The 21,245-nt window shown below is 43.9% G+C and overlaps 3 protein-coding genes across 5 annotated transcripts; 2 read left to right on the forward strand and 1 right to left on the reverse strand.

Moving 5' to 3' along the window:
- Window positions 1-349: 349 nt before the first annotated feature.
- On the forward strand, window positions 350-5,772 carry LOC139329529 (DNA damage-regulated autophagy modulator protein 2-like). 2 transcript variants are annotated; one of them, XM_070959907.1, is made up of 8 exons: window positions 350-590; window positions 1,748-1,920; window positions 2,272-2,339; window positions 2,442-2,584; window positions 2,777-2,954; window positions 3,243-3,325; window positions 3,484-3,576; window positions 3,718-5,772. In XM_070959907.1, exons 2-8 carry the CDS (start codon window positions 1,790-1,792, stop codon window positions 3,850-3,852), a joined length of 831 nt encoding a protein of 276 aa, XP_070816008.1. In that variant the 5' UTR covers window positions 350-590; window positions 1,748-1,789; the 3' UTR covers window positions 3,853-5,772. The 2 variants fall into 2 exon arrangements, with proteins under 2 accessions (XP_070816008.1, XP_070816007.1); XM_070959906.1 differs by having other exon boundaries at window positions 491-594; window positions 1,755-1,920; window positions 3,718-5,766.
- A 553-nt stretch (window positions 5,773-6,325) lies between these two features.
- c3h6orf89 (chromosome 3 C6orf89 homolog) lies at window positions 6,326-12,223 on the reverse strand. Of its 2 annotated transcripts, none has more exons than XM_070959859.1 (8): window positions 12,077-12,223; window positions 10,906-11,160; window positions 10,183-10,348; window positions 9,765-9,913; window positions 9,423-9,574; window positions 9,125-9,260; window positions 8,755-8,878; window positions 6,326-8,424 (listed from the first exon to the last, which is right to left on the reverse strand). In XM_070959859.1, exons 2-8 carry the CDS (start codon window positions 11,092-11,094, stop codon window positions 8,342-8,344), a joined length of 999 nt encoding a protein of 332 aa, XP_070815960.1. In that variant the 5' UTR covers window positions 11,095-11,160; window positions 12,077-12,223; the 3' UTR covers window positions 6,326-8,341. The 2 variants fall into 2 exon arrangements, with proteins under 2 accessions (XP_070815960.1, XP_070815961.1); XM_070959860.1 differs by having other exon boundaries at window positions 10,906-11,172.
- A 1,936-nt stretch (window positions 12,224-14,159) lies between these two features.
- Window positions 14,160-21,199, forward strand: nfs1 (NFS1 cysteine desulfurase). Its single transcript, XM_070958991.1, has 13 exons — window positions 14,160-14,516; window positions 15,289-15,365; window positions 15,514-15,630; window positions 15,842-15,925; window positions 16,396-16,548; window positions 16,671-16,764; window positions 16,943-17,077; window positions 17,441-17,598; window positions 17,695-17,800; window positions 18,040-18,121; window positions 18,435-18,518; window positions 18,894-18,983; window positions 19,269-21,199. Exons 1-13 carry the CDS (start codon window positions 14,411-14,413, stop codon window positions 19,330-19,332), a joined length of 1,350 nt encoding a protein of 449 aa, XP_070815092.1. The 5' UTR covers window positions 14,160-14,410; the 3' UTR covers window positions 19,333-21,199.
- The last annotated feature ends 46 nt before the right edge of the window (window positions 21,200-21,245 follow it).

A 21,245-nucleotide genomic window follows, 5' to 3' on the forward strand; every position in this document is an offset into this window, starting at 1 on the left:
TGTGGCTTCATTTTATTATACGTATTAATCTCTTCAAGCATACAGTATGTAATGCAGCGCTTCTAAAAAATATGTTTGAAGATGATTAATACATTGCTGCCACTGGAGGACTAATCAATGAACACTGTGTTAGGTATTCCTGATGAGACACTTACAAAATACAGATGATTATGAATACAATACAGATTGTATATTTACCAAGAATTAAGAGAAACTGTGTTTTTTAAATATCCTGAAACGGTCAGGTCAGTCATGTCATAGCAACATTTCAGCCTCCTCTTACCTGTATTTCCCACTGAGGCCACACCCCGCGTTCCGCTTCCTGGTTCTCCTGCGAAGCAAAACTCGGGGCAGAAAATTCCCAAGTTGGTCTCGTGGTTGACCTGCGCATGCGCGCTCACTCTTGACTTGACTCCCGTAGCACCGCCGTGACGAGTTTAAAACTTTATTTTTTGAATGAAGTGTTGCACGCGACCCTGAGGACTTCTGACATTTCATAGACGTCTGAACAACAGTCTGGTTCCGAAATAAGTGATTCGAGAAGTTTTGTTGCTCCAGGAGGATTATGGTCGCTGGAGGGCTCGAATAACGTGAGTGTCATTAACGTTTAGTTTCGCTAATTAAAAACCGACTTACTTACGGTGACACTGGTTCACGTGACGGTAACGTTATTTTCTCAGTCGAGCAGCTGCGCGCTACGACCCACCGAACTGAAAACGCTCAAATATAAACGTTAATATTGGTCGGCTATCCAGCGCGGCTAACGTTAGCTAGCTAACTGCTAGCTATAATCTTTGTAGCTTTGGTTACGAGTCAGATGTTTACTGCAGTAACTTCCAGTTAGTTGGCGGTACTTTTCGGAATGTGGAACGTTAAGATTGTTTTTTTTCTTCTTCTTTTTTGGTTGAAAAAGCGTTAATTGACGGATTTCTGGGTGGAGTTTGAGATGTAACACCGAAACAGTTAATTTTACACTCTTCAGTCTGACTTTCTGTTTCACTTCTTCATTAAGAGCCTTTGTTAGAAAACAAGGGGCGTTTCCCAAGCTGCTCTTTACTCTTTACAACGTTTTTTTTTTTTGTAACACATTTAAGAGCTTCTTATGAAGCTTAAATGGGATGATGTTTACCTCTCAGGACGTAGGACTGCACAATTAATCTAAACTTCATCGCCAAGTAAATACAGGAGCTGCAGCTTTTCAGATAAAGGTAAAATATGTCAGAACATATGTTTTAAACGAAGCCTGCACATCATTTTCTCCAGATGTTTGGGAACATGACTGTTTGGTACAGAGCCCAGCATTCATTTTAATATTTAATATTTCTTTAAGTGGAAATGAAATGCAAAAATGACCATCCTACTAAGTTCTTGACTCATATCAACATCACTTAATATGTCAGAATAATCAGAGTTTTTCCAATATATTCACTGTGAGCAAGTCAACATTGTTGATTTAGTAGTAATTAATTTCGTATTTATTAGTAGTTATTAATTGTATAGAATCTCATCTGCAGAATTAATCTTTTATTGTTACTATATAAACTGTTTTTACCAGTTAGACAAACAGAAAATAAACATTGTTACCATCAGCAATCAAAAATTACAGTTAGTGCAAATGAACATTTTGTCATTTTATTATATTTATGGCTCATTCTCAAGAAGACAGTGAGACAGCACAGGTGATGTCCACTGTTGACTGCATGTCAGTGTGTGCTTGTGTGTATCACTGTTTGTGTGTTGTGTGCAGGACGGAGTGAACCAGCATCACACTGACACACTGAGTGTCACCATGTGGTGGTTTCAGCAGGGTCTGTGCTTCCTGCCCGCAGCACTGGTCGTCTGGACGGCGGCATCTTTCGTCTTTGCTTACATCACAGCGGTGGTGCTGAAACATGTGGATCCTCTGGTGCCCTACATCAGGTCTGCGTGTGGGCACGCGCGCGCACACACACACACACACACACACACACACACACACACAATTTCCTGAGTTCTGTCACCCTTGGTGGTTCCAGTTGATTTCATCTTCGCACCTTAAAATGAGCAAATTTGTAATTTTGCATTGATACATCTGATTGATTTCAGACAGAACAAAAGCAGCTTCTCATTTTTAGGGTGTCATTCGAATTTATTTGGGCACTGATGCCTGTATACAGTACATGTCGTTCAGCACTGACACCAGAATGAACCTTTGTCGCACCAAAACATCTTTTTTCCTGTTTAACAAAATAAACCAAACTTCTCTTCAGTGAACTTTGATGTGTGTTGCAGCGACACAGGAACGGTGGCCCCAGAGAGGTGCGTGTTTGGCATTATGCTGGATGTGTCAGCCTTTTTAGGTATCTAACACACACACACACACACACACACACACACACACACACAGATACACACAGATACTTTGATTATTTGGACTGATTGAATGCGGTGTGTGGTTGTAGGCATGGCCACGGTGTACGTGCGTTACAAACAGGTGGAGGCTCTGACAGGTGAGGACGAGCTCAGACTCCACAGACTAAACCGTTTTGGGCTGATGCTCGGCTTCATCAGCTCCTTTGGGATGTGTGTGGTCGCCAACTTCCAGGTGTGTGCAGCTGGTCCTGGACCCACTCAAACCTGTCCAGTGTGTGAAGCATTGAACATGTCAGCAGTTAATCTGTGTGTGTGTGTGTGTGTGTGTGTGTGTGTGTGTGTGTGTGTGTGTGTGTGTGTGTGTGTGTGTGTGTGTGTGTGTGTGTGTGTGTGTGTGTGTGTGTGTGTGTGTGTGTCAGAGCAGAAGACCACACTGTTCTCCATGCACCTGGTGGGGGCGGTGATGACCTTCGGCGTTGGGGCTCTCTATATCCTGGTCCAGACACTGCTGTCGCTCCACATGCAGCCTCACATCCACAGCAAGTCCATCTACCTGGCCCGCCTCGGCATTGGAGTCTGGACCCTGTGCAGCATCATCAGCAGTATCCTTTAACGAGCTGACAGCTGGAAACAGTCCAGCTGCGATGGAACAGGAGTTGATTTACACAAGAATCAGTGAGAGAGTTCTGTTCTCAAACACCTTTTTTAGTAATATTGAAAATTTTAAATGTTCCAGTTTGTAAAACACGATGGAAGCACAGAGCAGAACCCAGCAGCAAAGCCTCACAGGTTCTTAAAGGTTCAGGTTGAGCGAAGCGTCGTTCAGGACAGATTGATGTCGTGTTGCAGAGCAGCGAGCTGTGATCCTTAACGGCGTCCTCTCCTGTCAGTGTTCGTATCATCGGTCATCATGTACAGCAGCCTGAGGGGAGTGGACGTACCTCACAAACTGCACTGGATTCCTGGAGAGACGGTCAGTAGTCCTCTGTGTGTGTGTGTGTGTGTGTGTGTGTGTGTGTGTGTGTGTGTGTGTGTGTGAGTGTGTGAGTGTGTGAGTGTGTGTGTACTGGAGCTTGTCCGATTAAAATAACGACACCTTTCAGTTGCTAACAGGACTTTTGTGTTTTTTAGGGCTACACAGCTCATATTATCAGCACCCTGTCTGAGTGGTCTCTGGCCTTGTCCTTCATCAGCTTCTTCCTCACCTACATCAGAGATTTTCAGGTACTTGCTCTCTTTTCACCTCCACAGCTGCTGTTGAGGGTTTAGTCTGTTTTGTTTGTTGTATTTACTGTTTTAGCTGCTCTGCAAAACTGACTATTAAGTAACTTTTACATTTTATGCTGTTTCTTCTTTTTTATGAAGAAAATTAACTTGCAAGCAGAAGCAGTTTTGCAGAGCAGCCACCTGTACGACTGGCCACAAGGTGGCGCTGCAACGTCACATCACCACAAACGGGAAGCCTCCGAGTCGTCTCCACTGCTGGCAGGAGGAACGTGACCGGCAGCAAAACATCTACAAGGACTGTTTCACACCGAGTTTTCTAATCATGGTTAAAGGCTTTTTAGGAGGACTTTCTTAAAGGGTCAGTACGCTCTTAAAGGGCCAGTACACCCAAACATATTCTCTCTTCCCTCCATTGTATTGGAACGTAGATAGAAATATCAAAACCTATACAACTAAAACCAAAACTATCTGACAGGACAGATAGTAGGAGGTGAAAGAGGAAGGTGGTGCATACTGTTTTTTTGTAATTTGGGTGAACTGACCCTTTAAACCCAAGTCTAACGCTTTGCACTTTCCCCTCAAACTGCATCAATGACTTCAGCGCTGCACTTTATATCATTTATACTCGATTTTAAATTTTAAAACGCTTCCCTGTGTTTTACGCCCAGCTCTAAATTATATCTGCTCTTCCTGCACTGCTGCTGCTGCTGCCTGTAACACCCACATGTCCCCTATGGGGGATTAATAAGGTCTTATCTTATACATCTGTGAAGCCCACTCAGGATATAGAGAAATATATAGATATATTGTTAAACTGTGAGGGAAGGAATATTTGCTGAAGGGCTGAGTTTACGGTCAATGAACAGGATTGTTGCATATTTTCATCACTTCTCAGACTCGTTATCAGTCTGTGCTTTGATTTAGCTGCGTTACTTTTTGTTTCTTGTTTTTAGCAAATACTGCTGAACATTACAGGATAATTTAAGGTTTTTACTGTGAAGGACAGGTGCATATTTCTAAACCTTGTACAGTTTACTATGAACTTTGCTCTCCTGTAGGTGGCCCGGTTCAGCAGACGTAGAACTGGTCTGACAGTAGCTGAACAGCGCCCCCCGCTGGGGAATCAGAAACAGCAGCTTGATAAATATCACATTGTGCCACTACTATAATAATATATTTCTAGTGTTCATGTATAATCAATCAGCGTAAAGATTGTTATAATCTATTCAGGTAGAATGATTACTCACTCAGATTAATGAGTGAATAACAACTTTAAAACAACTGACCGCAGCTTTTAATGACACTTTATATTAATGCATTGATTGTTTACGTCCACCTTTATAAGTCAGCCGTCACTGTCTTCGCTGCCTGTGCTGGCACATGACTGACAGCACCTGCAGCTCGAAATTCAACATCTGTTGAAGAGAGGCAGCAGAGTCCTGATTGGTCAGACACACAGCAGCTGGCCAATCAGAACTGTTGCTGTTTGGGTTAAACTGTGTAGTTTTAGGTGGCACAGTGCTGATGTTTGATTTACAAATAAAGGGAACTGTCTCTAATTTTATCTGCACTAAACGTCTTTTTGTCGTCACTGTGCTCTTACTCTGCCTGCTTATTTAACATCTAATTTATATGATTCATTTTGAGTTAAAGCTGCACTAAACTGTATTTTTGAAATTACCAATAGATCAACTCGCTGTAATTGAGCTTTTCAGCCTCTTTTAGCTCCAAGTTTTGGTTAGTTGGAGACAACCAGGTGAAGAAATGTAACATTTAGCAGCTCCAGATGTTTTATCAGGAGTTGGTGGAGACCAGACTAGAGCTAAAGGGAGAGTGAATAGTGACCATTCATTCACCAGGTGGCCACAAACATGACCGCAGTGATGAAGATGATGCTGGATGTGTAACTTTTAAAGTAATGTCATTGTCAGAGGGTTTTTTTCAGCTTGTTCTGTCCCCGAAACCTCAGCTTTGATAAAAAAAACTGTTGTGTCATATTTAGAGTTCAGTACAAGGCTGATCTGTTTACTCACAGCCATAAAGGGTCGAGGTTCTTCAGGTTTGTCATCAGCTGCTCTCTGATCAGCTGCTTCCAACAGGTCGCTCCTGCTGATGATTCTGAAAGAAACTTCATTGAACACACACTCTGATCTGTACGTGAATGCAAAATAATGAGAATATGTTACCAAAGCCTTCGGCATCCTGTGATGTTTATTTACCTTCATCTTGAGCGGCAGCCATGATGTCAGAAACACTGAGGTCAAGCTGTATTATTGAGTGATTCAGTTTACGACCGAGCACTTGTCATTGAGGAGAAAAGGTGATTCATGAATTGGTGTGAATCAGGTGAATAAAATCGTTGATTCAACATGAACAAACTGCAGCCTCCAAAATGATCAAACAGTTGAATCAACACATCTCAAACAGTTTCAACAAAAACTGTTTTAACCACAGAGGTCGAGTTTACGGCAGGTCTGACGTGTTCGGCTGCATTCGTGTGCTTCAGGTTTGCCAGCAGAGATGCTGCGAATGTTCATGAGGTACTTCAGGATTTTCCTGTTAAACAGCGTCATGTTACCTCTGACCTCCCAGAAAACATGATTTATGTACGATTCCTTAACAGGTGGACACAGAGGTTTCTATCTTTCTCTGGTACCTGCTGAGTTCAGCTTTTCTCATTAAAACAAAACAAACGGCTAATTTTCAACCAGTCAAAAATCAAATAAAAATCCCACACAGATGGAAGCAAATACATGACGAGCTTTAATTTTCTCATAAAACTACAACATTCCTCTGTTCTATGAAACTCAGACTTAACAGGCATTAACTTTGGCAAACTTATTTCATATTCAGGCCTTTTAACAACCCATCGAAACCCTGATTTACGCACAAAATATTTTCCCTGCTGGCGTTCGCCTGACCGCACTCTGCTCTCATCACCACGGTTGATCAAAGCATAATAATATTACAACACATCTTTATTAAAATTAATGGCTTGAACACATATATACATACAATCATAACAATAAATAAGGACAGTGAAATTAGAGAAGCAGCTTTGTCTCTTAAATTAGTAAAATCACAATTAAAAAGAATATCTGAAGCTGATCCTGATAAACGGCGTGAAGGATGACAACGAGCGACGCTGCTGTGCGTTAAGGTTAGAGGAGGAAGAGGCCGTTAAAGGTCCAGTTCACCCAAATTACAAAAATACATATTCTCTGTCTCGTGGGATCTTTGCTGTCAGATACTTTTGGTTTTATTCGCTCAGGTTTGGAGACTTCTCACCTCATTTAGAGATTCTGGTATTGTGACATTAATCTCAACGAGCTGCAAAACGTTTGAGGTTTACTGTCCGACCTTCAGCTCGGGCTCAGCTGTTAGTTAAATGAAATTCTCAGCCGATGTCTGAACAAACACAACTCTCCACCAGTGGACTGTTTACTTCCATCTTCAAAAACACCACAACTACATAAATTATGGAGGTTATCTGCTCGGTAGCTGGTGAGTGTGAGCAGTATTTTAAAAGTCACAGTTCATTCTGTTACTGTTACTGGGCAGCACTGTAAGATGGCACACGTGAGGTTTGTGTCTTTTCCCTAAAAATGGGCCCTGGACGTGTTTCTGAAGCGAGGGTTGTATATAGAAATAAAATCTACTTGACTAAACAAATTAATTTACTGAAAATAATCACAATGTTTGTCACAAACATTGTAATGAAGTTCCAGAAACACTTCAGAAAACTGTGTCTCGTGTAACTTTGGTGAACTGGCCCTTTAGCATGGAGGAAGGAGCAGGAGGCGAAGCTGCAGGTGTGTCTCGCATCCTCAGGAGGTAGTGAACGTCGTCGAACGACGTACCGACAGGGTCATGAAATTCCTTGCGAGCTCCCAGAATGCACTGCAGAAAGAAGTGAGGATCAGGCGGCTCACTGGAGGCAAAAAGTGAACGGTGCGTCCCTGCGTTAAAGGAAAATGCACCATGTCATCGTAATTTTGAGAGCTGCAGGAGCCCTGACGATCAGACCGAACCTGCTGTGTTCTGTTTGGGACGGGGTTACCGCTCTGACCAGCAACCAATCAGAAGCTGCTGGTTTAGGAGCAGTTTACGTACAGCGGATTGAAGAAATGTGGACATTTGTTATTCCTTTAAGCCGACTTACATCAACCTGCAAACATTTCATCCACACTAACGTCTGTATTCTTGATGCCACCTGTGCAGCTCTGAGTGACGAGTAACCAAAGAAACGTCGTCAGTGAGCACAAGAAAAGGCCTTTTTTTGGATTACTGAACAAATCGGACATGTGGGCCACGAGGTCTGCAACAGGATGATGTTTCACTACTTTCTGGAAGAGAAACACACCCGATGATTTTGTGAATTTTTAATTGCTGGAGATCTGCTTGAAGCTATGGCACGAGCACAGCACGTCCATCACATCTGAGTGCTGCAGAGACTTTAAAGACCGATGATGCTGTGCTGTCGAACACCAGGACAAAGTCAAAAGTCACTTCTCAATCCTCTGACCTCAACCCTTCAAGTCGTGTGCAGTGGTTTCCAGTTCTCTGAGGACACTGGGAGGTCTATTAGATGGGCGGGGCATCAGAAAAAAGACCGGAGGGTTATAAGGCATCAGTGGGCAGGGCCGCAGAAAGGCGACGAGCTCCGAAAACGCCTCAGCAGGAAGTCAAACATTCACGGCCAATCTGCACACCGCAGCCCAGTCCTGGACTCTGTCCTCCTCCGCTTCGCTCCACCTGAAGGTTAAAAGGCCGATCCGTCGCAGATGATGTTCTGGCCTCGGCCGGGGAACAGCTCCATCTGCCAGTACCGAGGGTCAGCGTACACTGCACAGGTCAAAGGTCACAGGGAACAAACATCAACTGAGAGTTCAGCTCTAATTCACTGATAGTTTCATATATAATAACTTTTGTACACAGATGACTGTTTTGTGCACAAAAATAATAATCTGCTGAGAACAAGAGAAAAAACATCTTCAGGGGCTCCATGTAAAACTTACTCGTACTTCCTTCATTCATTAGACACTGGGACAAAATGTATTGTTTGAATGAATCAGTAAGTAATTCATATGTTTTATAGGGAGGCCTGAAGATCTGTTTTCTATCTTGAACTGCCTGAAGTCACATTAATTGTTTGTGGGTAAAAACAGCTGTTACCCATGTCTCCAGGTGTCAGCCACAGGTTGAAGGAGCTGCAGTGTTTCTGACAGCGCTGGACGGGCAGAACTCGAACTGTAGGAAGCCCCTCGCCCACCACGAGCCAGCCAAACACCCCGACACCCTGAAACACGACAGAGGGTTCAGTTGTGCTGAATGATGGAGGTACAAAGAACACCACAGAGGTCAAGACAACTGCTACCAAACACACTAACGATTCAGCAGTCAATTAATCTGTGCTTTCAACGGCACTTTCACACAGATACGGCATATTGCTGCTTTTTGTTCGTCAATTTTGTCAAAACATTTTGTCAAAAGCGTTTTCCTGTTTCGTCCTCCACTGTGTCAGCGTGGGGACGTCTGGATGCACCTTGCTCTGGGAGTTTGTGCTGTGGGTGACCAGGCAGCGCTGCACGATGGTCCCAGCGCTGTCCAGCAGGGGGCAGAGCTCAGCCTTTGGGAAGAGCCACCTCAGGACCTTCTCCCTGGTCCCAGAGCTGAACCTCCTACAACACACAGCACCGATCCTCAGTCATCTCAGATATTGGTTATCAGCCAGATGTGACCAGTCCACATTAAATACAGTTCTCTGTTCTGCTTTGTTAAAATGGACACAGACAAACTCCCTCCCCGACCTGATCAGGCTGACTTTGAACAGAAAGGCGTACCAGAGCAGAGTGAAGTTGGCGGGTCCCTGCGGGAGGCCGAGGTTGTGGTTCTGCAGACCATCGTCCTCCTCCAGCAGAATGGACATGGAGCCTGAATGGGCCAAGTAGAGCTCCTCAAGCTGCTGTCGCTGGACACTGAGGGACTCCCCACCCTGCAGAGACCAGGCAAACACATCTGAACTGTGAGACACCAACAGCTACTTTCAAGTCCAGGTTATTTTGTAAAGAAATTAAGCGAAACAGGTTTTTTTTTTACAGCTGTCATTTACAAAGTTTGCACTCATGGGAGTCATACGGGGAGGCCCATCAAAATAGCCAAAGCTGTCTGTGTTGACCTCTGACCTTCAGCAGGACGAGCTGGGGCCCCCGTCGCAGAGTCACAGTCCCTCTGAGGCTCTCAGGGACCTCCAGCACTGAGGAGATCTCTGCACAGCCCGAGCAGTTGACCAGATTCTGCCTGAGAGAGCCGGCACTCCACCATTCATGGAAACCTGCAGAGCGTGCACACACATATCCCAGTTTCATTAAGCGTGTCTCAGCAAGAAAACTGGGAAACATGGCTTCAGGCTGATTTCTTGCTCAGGCTGTTGTCACAGCTCTCAATGTTTTCTCTTAAAACAGACAGAGAACCTCAGAGATGGTAAAACACTGCACAGCTGTTGATAAAACTATGAGACGGCATGTGATGCAGCCAATGTGTTTTAAGTGATTTCTTATTGGTGAAAATCTGTGATTCAAACACGGTGATCAGGCTTCAGACCTTGCAGGTTGTACTTCTTGGCGATGGGCAGGGACAGCAGGCGGACGTGGCTGAGCGGGGACGACCAGTTGTAACAGCCCAGGTTGACCAGACCCAGCTGGGGGGTGCTCTGGGGGTATGTGAAGGCCAGCACGGCCACCAGCAGGAAGCCCACAGCCACCACAAACTGCAGAGACAACAGGGACATTACGGACACTGAGAGCTGTGTCCTTCCTCACACAAAGCTTGAATAAACCTTTACTCTCCGTATACGCTGAATCTGAATTTTCTAGAAACTAAATTTCTCTATCAGTTGAATCTGCATCATTTTCTTTGGTTGCTGTAATTGTCTCTTCTGTCCATATTGGTGAAAACATGATCGCTTCCTTACATGATTTTGGGCCTGATGTGAGGCTTCAGCAGTCAGAGCTCGACAAATCTACAAAATGATCGTCTTTTTGGTGCAAAATTCCTGTGCTGAGCTGCAGTGGACTCATAGTAATACTCAGAATTTCCGCAGTGTAAATACATGAATGAACTTTGAACCACGGCCCAACATGGGCCCTGCAGTGGAAAACACCCTTTACTGACTACAGTACTAATACGACATTATTAAACTGGGAAAAGCAATCAAAGCCTCATATCTCAGAGGTAATGACCTGCATGTTCAGTGCTTCACTTCAGTGATTCATCATTATTTTCTGTCATTTTAGCCGTGTAATGTTCGTGCTTGGCAGGCCTGACCTTAATGGTGGCCCTCAGGATGGGGAACTGGGGAGGCTCTCTCCTCGGCTCATTGGTCTCCAGCACCTGCTTGATGAACCTCTCGATCTCCCTCTCCGACATGCCGTAGCGGTAGCCCGACTGCCGGAGAATGTCGATGCTCTCCGACAGCTTGTCGTAGATACACGGCTCGCTCATCGTCGTTCCCATGACAGCAGCTTCTCAGTCAATCACGTCGATCTTCAGCTGCTGCAGGCTCCAGGAGCATGGTGTCACCTACGAAGGCATCTGAAATGGTAACTGCTGCTTCATAACTTTAAAACACGCAAACGCTTTATGGATTAAAGGTGCTGTCAGTTCACTGATGAGTGACACATAAATAACAAACCTAACTCTGGGTCGAAGTGACTACAAGCACACTTTAAAGCGAAGACAGTCAGTGGACATAGTATAGTAGACGCTATGGACTCTCAGGTGTCCATAGCGACACATAAAATATTCCCAGGTGTCCACATTTAGACAATAACAACCCGTCAGGTGTCCACATAGAGACAGCAACAGACTCCCAGGTGTCCACACTGTGACATTAAGGGAGTCCCAAGTACCCACACAGAGACAATACCAACTCTCCGCGTGTCTTCGCGTTAATTACCGGACTCAGCAAAGGAAATGAACGTTAGTTTTATCCTCGTCACGCGTCGTTAAGTCGAAAAGGCAGGCAGGAACCGCGTTTTAAACACCCAACCACATGGACTGTCACTACAAACTCGGCTCCAAAACAGGAAATTGCACAATTTCACGTTCTTGATAACAAACGTTACGTGATTTAAACGTTAGCGAAGGAACTTAGCTACTTACTTGCCGCCGCAGAGCTATCGCGAGCCAATTTTTTTTCCCAGGATGGCGAAGTCATGACCCGCCCTACTCTGACTCTGATTGGCTAGGACTACTTGCCTTTCTTAGTTAGGTTTAACCATGAAGAGTGATTGGTTATGGTTAGGACAAGGATATCAGGGTAAGCCAATCGGAGGCCGAGTAGGGCGGGTCATGCCTTCCCCATCCTTCAAAAATTATTTCCTTTCGTAAGCAACTCAGAGCAACACACTGACCTGCTAGCTTGTGTTTGCTAGCTGTGGTTAAGACTTTCAGTGTACGTCGCTTAAATAAAACTACAGAAGACCGAAAGCCTCACCTTAAAGTGAAATGCTCCGCCGTTATGGAGGCCTCTTCTTCTCACGTTACGTTCCAAATTAAACCTATTTTTTGAAAGTAGCTCGCTAGCTAATGTTTACAGCTGTCACATACAGCCCCGATACAGTCCTCCTCTTCTTCTGACGATACAGGAATTCGTGCATTGCCGCCACCAACTGGTATGGAATATACATGTATGCATAGCGTCCAGGAAATTATGTATGAGAAAACTGAAAGAGAAGAAATGAAAGTCTGAAAATAGTGAATGGAACCTGACAGCAGATAACAAGTTGTCTTTGTGTCTGTCCCTCCTTCTTTATCCACCTGTCCACATACACTCCACTCATGTGTCCTCACTGTCATTTCATGGCAATAAACACCTGGTTACTCATAATAACAGTAATTATTACACCAATAACAGTTGGTTCAGATAATTTGCAAACGAGTTACAGAATGAGCATGCTGATAAATTCCACATATTAATACAGGTAGTGTGATTCATTTTGATCACTCAGACATCAGAACAAGATGAAACATCCTTTATTTGTCGCAATGAACGCAACATGCAGAGTTAGGTGGGGAAACTGCACACGCCATGCATATGTGAAATTCTTTCTCCGCATTTGACCCATCCTTGGTCAGTCCTTCCTCCGCAGCAGACCAGGAGGTCAGGTGGTGATCTTCTTGCATGTTTTTAGTGGGGGTATTTTTATGGAGGATACCCCAGGTGAGCACGGGGAGAACATGCAAACTCCACATAGAAAGGCCCTTTTTTCGTCGAGCAGCAGGCACTGAAGGCATGGTGGAGGACACGCCACCACGCCACGCCATCGAACCGGGACCTTCTAGCTATGAGGCGACAGTGTTACCACTTGTTCCACCGAGCCAACCGAGACTAACTGACGGTACTTCTGAGTCTGAGTCTGAAGATATTTGTACTTACATAAATGAACTTTGTGTGAAAGGAAATGGCAGAAGAAATGTGTATACTGTTGTGAGGAAATGAGAAAAGCAGTGTAATTCACTTAATCCCATGATCATTACACAAAGACCAAATGACTGTCAAAATAACTTACAATAACTCAGTGTTTGCACTATGCTCTTTATATGCACAATATCATACATGTTTACAATTGCATCCCCATGCTGCTTCTGCAATTGCGCTTTCTATATTGCATTTTTTTTATTGCACCTCAATAACATACCTCAAAATCTGACTACACTCTGGCACACTGTGAATATTTTATATAAACATATGTCCATTGTCTGTCTGTATACGTTGTGTCCAGTGCTGTTGTCTGTTTGCACTATGTTATATGTTGTTGTGTGTTATATATTACTTGCACATTGGAGTATGGAGAAACGCAATTTCAATCCTATGTGTAACCACCTGTTGCATTGTTTGGTTGACAATAAAGTTCATTTTGACTTTGACTTTGGTGTACATGACAATGTCAACGTATCACTGAGTCAAAGAGCAAGAAATACATATAATACTATGAGGAAAAACTACCTGTGGATTTTAACATCTCAATTTTCCTTTGACGATTGTGCCAGAATAACTGAGAAAAACTGGAAATTAATTTTATCCAGAACTGAAGTCTACTGTTTAACAAACATACTGTCTCTGGTTTAATCAATTTTACAGGAGAATGAACTCACGTTTCATAAACCCCTGCCTGTAACCAATCAGAGGACAGAGAAAGACCTTAGCCCCGCCTCAATTAAGACCAAAACAATCCATATCGGCCAGTGAGATTGCAGCTTGTCCAGAGGAAGTCCCGCCCACTACTTCCGTTTCTTGTGCAACGATGAAACTGCAGCAACACCAGTTTGGCTCGCTGTGTCAAGCTGCAGAATGACAGGATCAAGCCGCAGATAGACCGTAAGGTGGTTTGTAAAAACAAATAATTTTTAAAACAAATATCATATTATTTTGAGTACAAACGTACATGTGTTTTGAAAATGTATCTATAAGAACAATTCCAATAAAAAACACGTAAAAATGAAGTTGTTTTAAAGAAACAAGCCATGTTCATTAGTGAAAATATTTTATTTTGAAAGTCACATCGGAAGTCTTCTTTGTTAGCGTCCCTGCCTTGACTCTCACCGATTCGGATATAACTGACAGGCGGCAACGTTTCTCAAACCAAACCAAACTTTGCTCACATTTCAAATTTATTCTTAAATCATCAATCTTGAATCGTCTTCTTCATTTCCATCCACACAGTAGGTTAAACTGGTTAAACCCGGTTTACACTGGTGTTTTGGTTGCGATCAGCGTCTTGTTATCGGAGGTCAGTGAGTCTCCAGGTGAAACTCGCACGCCGTCCAGATGCTTTCCCCGGGCAGGACAATCTCTTCCCGGCTGTTCAGGCCGATCTCGTGGATCTCTCTCCGGCAGGGCTTTGACCGCAGAGCCGCTAGCACCCTGCAGAAAGGTAAGAGCTGCCCGGAGAGACTCAGACTAGTTATCGTTATTTGGTCGTGAGTAGCTAGCACGAAGCTAATCCCACAGTGACGCAGTTTATAGCGGCTGTAAACCGGAGTGATGAAAAGTTACACAGAGGCGCGTGTGAGGAGCCGTCTGTGGCATTAAAGTAACACATTAATACTATAAAATCACTCATAAATGATAAGTCCTAAGTAGTTGATTGACAGAACATTTATTCGTCATCCATTTTTATGCTTGATTAATAACATTATCTTACATAATTTATCAGGCAAACGTGTCTAAAATCCTGTAGGTCCAGCTCTGTTTATGTTTTATGTTTTTTATGTTATTTCATTATATCACCTGGATTTAATAAAATTCCTCATTGTATTTTTTGTATTTTACAATTGATATATCGTATATCAGATATATACCAGATTTTTTGTAATCTGTCAAATAGCACATTTAAGTAGTGTAACACAGTAAACTGACGCAGTTTGACTTATGAGGATGTGCACTGTTTTGTTATATACAATAATCTCAATAAGACGGATCAAATGTACTGCATATATAATAAAAATACATGTGGCATATAAATATGTTCTGGTTCCTACCTGATACAGTGTTCAATTTTCAGACCTATAGTTTAGGCTCTATAGACAAAGTTAATCAATGACTCAGCGAGTCCTGACCTGTCACCGATGTCTGACCCAGTATTTCAGTCCAGAATCATGAGGAAAGCCAGCTGACGGTCTGTCTGTTGTTGTTTTGTGCTGCAGAGTTGATAAAGAAGTATGAACTGGAGAAAGATGAGCCCCGTCCCCTCTACATGGACTTCCAGGCTACCACACCCATGGTAAGTACTACTCTGACGCCAGAGAGAAAGTCTCTTATACCTACTTGTACAAACAGTTTAACGTGTGTGTGTGTGTGTGTGTGTGTGTGTGTGTGTGTGTGTGTGTGTGTGTGTGTGTGTGTGTGTGTGTGTGTGTGTGCTTGTGTAGGACCCCCGAGTGTTGGACGCCATGTTGCCCTACCAGGTGAATTACTATGGTAACCCTCACTCCAGAACACACGCCTATGGCTGGGAGAGCGAGAGCGCCATGGAGACGGCCAGGAAGGTAGAGAGACTGTCAGTTTTGGGGGGGGTGACCTTTTAAAAAAGTACAATTCTGTATTTTTCTGTCTTTTTTTGTCAGTTTTCTGAGGGAGTCTGAATGTGTCTACAGTGTAAATCTTGTGCGGTGTGTGTGTTTGGTTGTGGTCATCCTGTCTGTAAATCTGAATTTGAGGGAGAGACACTGACTGTGTGTTGTCTCTCTCTCTGAGCAGCAGGTGGCTGATCTGATTGGAGCAGATCCCAGAGAGATCGTCTTCACCAGCGGAGCCACCGAGTCCAACAACATGGCCATCAAGGTCAGCCTCTGCTCCTCCTCTTCATCATTAACTTCGTTACCCCCTCTCCATCACACCTTCTCTCCCTCTCCTCTCACCCCTACATCCTCTTGTTTTGTTTCCCAATGAGAACAGATCAAGAACTGAGGGAACAGAATGAAGGTCTGGTCACAGTAGAAATGTGGTTCTAGGATCGGGGTGGAGTAATGGCAACTCACGGGGCTCGTTGTTAAGACACTGACAAGGTCATTGACCTAAATTTGCAAATCGAAGTTTCCCCAAGTTGAACTTGACGCAGAAAAATCACCAATAGCAGCAAATCCATGGAAGTGAAATGAGGTCCCCTCAAAACCACCATTTTAAATGATGTGACCATACCTTGAGAACATACTATGAACAGAATGAGGAAGCAGTGAGAACACATTGAGAACAGTCGAGGGGTGAATGAACAGTAAAAAAACACTGAGTTGTGGTGTCTCCCCCTCCTGCAGGGCGTGGCCAGGTTCTACCAGGCCAAGAAGCGCCATGTGATCACCACCCAGACGGAACATAAGTGTGTTCTGGACTCGTGCCGAGTTCTGGAGGCTGAAGGTTTCAGCATCACCTACTTGCCGGTGCAGACGAACGGACTGTTGGACCTGGAGGTACTGAGCATGCAGACAGATCACATGAGAGCGAGGACAGAGTGAATGTGAGCAGCATGTACAGAGAGCATGCAGAAGCCATCGTGTGTATTAAAACTACGTGTGTCTGTGTGTGTGTTTAGCTGCTGGAGGCCTCCATCCGTCCTGACACCTCTCTGGTGTCAGTGATGACGGTCAACAATGAGATCGGAGTCAAGCAGCCCATCACAGAGATCGGTAATCATGACAGAACAAACATGTGACTTACTCCCCACATTAAGTAAAAGGCAGATTTCTGAAACTGTTGAGGTGATCCCCATCATCATGTAGAGGCTTCACTGGTCCCCTGATCTTTACTTTTGAGTGTTCTGATCAAAAGTATTGATTAGTTAACCTTTACTCTTCCTGCCCACAGGTAAGATTTGTCGTTCTAAAGGAGTCTTCTTCCACACTGATGCCGCTCAGGCTGTTGGAAAGATTCCCATCAACGTCTCCAGCTGGAACATTGACCTGATGTCCATCAGTGGTCACAAGATCTATGGACCCAAAGGTTAGCTGCAGCGTTACTGTAGATCTACTATCAACTGTTAGTTCATTCGGTGAGGTGATAATATTTACAAACTGCTGAAACCTCGACAATTCTATATTTCCTGAAGAGAATTTAAATGTGTTTCTGGCCCAAATTTTGCAGTTGAAACATGTGAAATAACTGAAACCCTGTAACAGTTGAAATAGAAGTAATGGCAGCATGTGTGAATTAAACAGAAAGGGGTCGAGTTGTGATCCTTGTGGTACACCATAGTTCATGCTGATGGGTGTCTCTGTATGTGTGTGTGTGTGTGTGTGTGTGTGTGTGTGTGTGTGTGTGTGTGTGTGTGTGTGTGTGTGTGTGTGTGTGTGTGTGTGTGTACAGGTGTGGGCGCTCTGTACGTGCGACGCCGGCCTCGGGTACGTTTGGAGCCGCTGCAGAACGGGGGCGGGCAGGAGAGGGGGCTGCGCTCCGGCACTGTACCCACCCCGCTCGCTGTTGGACTGGGAGCCGCCTGCAGCATTGCCCAGCAGGAGATGGAGGTAAAAAAACAAAACAAAACATCCCAAGACTCGAAAAACACAACCAAACATCCTGAGACTTAATGTGTGTGTCTGTCTGTGTGTTTGGGGCCACAGTATGATCATGACAGAATTTCCACTCTGGCTAATCGTCTGGTCCAGAAGATCATGGCAGGGCTTCCTGATGTCATCATGAACGGAGATCCAGAGCAACGCTACCCTGGTACACATACACACACACACACACACACACACACACACACACACACACACACACACACACACACACACACACACACCACTGTCCTTTAATTTGCTCTAATTTCACTCAAAATGAAGGTCAGTGCAAGTCCTTGAATTTAATGTTGAAGGTTTGTGTTGAAAGTCTGTCTGATATTGACTAGAAATTCTGACAGTGGCGGATGAGACAGACGGATTTCTCTGACTGTGTTTTCCTTTCAGGCTGCATCAACCTGTCCTTTGCCTATGTGGAGGGAGAGAGTCTGTTGATGGCATTGAAGGACGTCGCTCTGTCGTCTGGGAGGTCAGACATACTCATGTTAAACATTTTATAGACAGACCTGAAGATTTATGTGGAGCAGGAGCTTCTGATGAGTCAAATGAGTTTTCTATATGTACATTTATCAGTTCCCTGTGGCATTTTTGACCATTAGTATGGTGCAGTGGTTTTTTTTTTGAATGGGTTCCCATTTTGTCAATGTCATTGACGTGAGGTGGCTGATTCACGTTCCTGCCCTCTGTTATTTCACATGATAATCAGCTTTGTCATCAAAACACACAGCATTTTGTTTACAGGTAAACTGTAAAACTCTGTGTGTGTGTGTTTGTGTGTATAGTGCATGTACATCAGCGTCTCTGGAGCCATCCTACGTCCTCAGAGCGATCGGAGCAGATGAAGATCTGGCTCACTCTTCCATCAGGTACAAACACTTCCTCATTGTAATCCAGATCAGAATGTAATCCAGATGAATACAATATTTATTATGATGAAGTTTAATTTAGATTAACTAGATTCATTCTTCTAGAGCAGAGTGTAAACTATAATCAGGATGATAAACCTGTTTATAGTCTAAACCACGAGTCTCATACAAAACTGAATTTCCTGACCTTCGTGTCTCTCAGTGCAGCTCTCTGCAGACTTTCTCTCTCTGGTTTGACTTCAGTTGATTCATATGTAGGTTGATGTAAACCTGTGTGTGTGTGTGTGTGTGTGTGTGTGTGTGTGTGTGTGTGTGTGTGTGTGTGTGTGTGTGTGTGTGTGTGTGTGTGTGTGTGTGTGTGTGTGTGTGTGTTAGGTTTGGTATTGGCAGGTTCACCACAGAGGATGAGGTGGACTACACAGCAGAGAAGTGCATCCAACAGGTCAGCAGGCTCAGAGAGATGAGGTGAGTTCAGCTGACCACTGACCACTCTGGTTTATTGTCACTGATCTTATGTTGGTAGTTTTGTCCAGTTTTGTCTCAACAAGGTCATATCCGAGTGTCAGTTTTGTCTGACTGCTTGTTTTTCATGACCTGTCGGACTCCTTTTCCGTGATGTTTCCAGGTCTCTGATATTAATTTTAAATTTTGAAAATAATTAATAAGCCATACTTGTTCTCAGTTACTGAATGGTGATGATGCTGTGGTAACATCCAATTATCTGTCTCTGTCTATCTGTCTGTCCGTCAGTCCTCTGTGGGAGATGGTCCAAGAGGGCATCGATCTGAAGAGCATCAAGTGGTCGCAGCACTAGACTCCTCCCACTTCCTGGCTGACCACAAACATGATGAATCCCGGGGGGTTCTGGGAGTAGGCCGGCTTTTCCTTCCTGTATACAAACACGCACAAACTTCCTGTCTGACTTGAAGTCTGTTTGTAGCTGTAACTCTCTGTCTTTGGAGACGCCCCTCTAGTTGACCTGTTGGGAGATGTTGTTCAGAGAGTTGACCAACACACGTCAGCGTCTGCTTGTTGTTCTCATTCTGTTGTAGATCAGGCTTCTGTTGGCCGAGTTGCTTCTGTGTTTCTGCAGAAGCAGAAGTTGTCAGAAGCTGGGACGCCTGGCTCCTTTATCATGAAGCCAGTTTGTCTTGGACCCCATTTACACCTGGTATTAAAACGCAATCTGTATCCAGAAAAAAGCGTATTAATGTAAGGTGTAAGCAATGCATTTAATGTGTGTCGTCACAGAGTAGCCTACAAGCCGGTACTGCAACGCACCACGACATACTGACACTGTATTTTTATACAAAGAACAGAATAATTTAATTTATTACATTTACAGAATTTACAAGAGGAGACGAACAACTCAGAATGTGTTGTGAACAGCCTTTCACAAAGTTTACAAAGTGTCAACAACTCACATAATCCTCAGATTTTTTGTTAAGGGGGTCTTGATCTGATTTGCCGCCACCTCAAATGAATCACGCACAAATTTTGCTCTGGAGGACAGAGATGACGAGGATGCATTAAATATAACGGGTGTAAACAAAAAAGGCAAGATCGGATAGTTTATTATCTGCGTAACATATCTGGATACAGATGCCATTTTAATATCAGGTGTAAACGAGTGGTTCATCTGTCACGTGAAAGAGGCGCTCTCATCATCAGAACTGTGGAGGGCTTGACATGAAGCTGAAACCTGTGGGGACATTTCATCACTGAATAAGACAGAAGCAGCTAAAGGTTTAATATCCACACACTGAAACTCAGTGTAAGGCTGTAAATCAGTGTGTGACTCTTCCTGTCAGGATCCTGTAGGGATGATGGCTCCATTTTTCCAGTGATCTGATTGGTTGACAGGTTTTGATCCGCTCTCCTGAAGCGCACCTTCTCTGGAACGTCCTGACGGTTAACATGGTGATCTGCCCTGGTTAAAAGTGAGCCAGTTTCATGAGTTAAACGCAAAAATAATACCTGGCTGAACTGCTAATCTTGCTTTGTGACACGGGCTCTGCTCTGTGTGTTGACCAACCAAGATAGGCAGCGACTCTGGTGACAAAAAACAAAATGGGAACAATGGGCAGTGTTGCTTCACCACGGCTGCTGATGGCAACTAAAGGCACCAGACCAAAGTTCGCTGAGTTGATCTGAGGATTCACTCTGAGTCAGAACTTCTCACTTCATGATTCACGTATTGTTTCCTGTCCTCTGTCTCCAGACTCACTGTTGTAGTTTTTCTTTCTTCCCACAGTTTTCAGTATTTAAAAAACAGCAGCACCATGTCAGTGTTAGCAGCCACAGTTTATTTTATTAAAGTCTGGAACGCTCTACAAAACTGTCGCCTTGATTTGACGGCTAATTTTCAAGATAGCGGTGAGTAAAACCGACTCAGGTCGAGTCTCTCGCATGTTGACTGAGACGTGCCTGAGGTTGTTGATGGGAATGTGAAGATAAGCCTGAAATTCAGAACACGAAAATCTATATAATTTGGATGGTAAATATCATCTTTAAGAAGGCGCCACAGTCAGAGTGGAGATTAAAGTCTTGTATTGAGTTCCTGGATGTAATCAGCTGAGCCTGTACAGGTCAGATTTATTAGACTCCTGCATCTACTGTCTTCTACTGTTACTCACCCTACACATTATTATTCAATAAAGCAGTGCTTCATAAATATGCAATGAACTTTTTTTAATGGATGTTTTTATTTGGATAATTACAATTTAA

Source organism: Chaetodon trifascialis, chromosome 3 (assembly GCF_039877785.1).
Source record: "Chaetodon trifascialis isolate fChaTrf1 chromosome 3, fChaTrf1.hap1, whole genome shotgun sequence".
Taxonomy (NCBI): Eukaryota; Metazoa; Chordata; class Actinopteri; order Chaetodontiformes; family Chaetodontidae; genus Chaetodon; species Chaetodon trifascialis.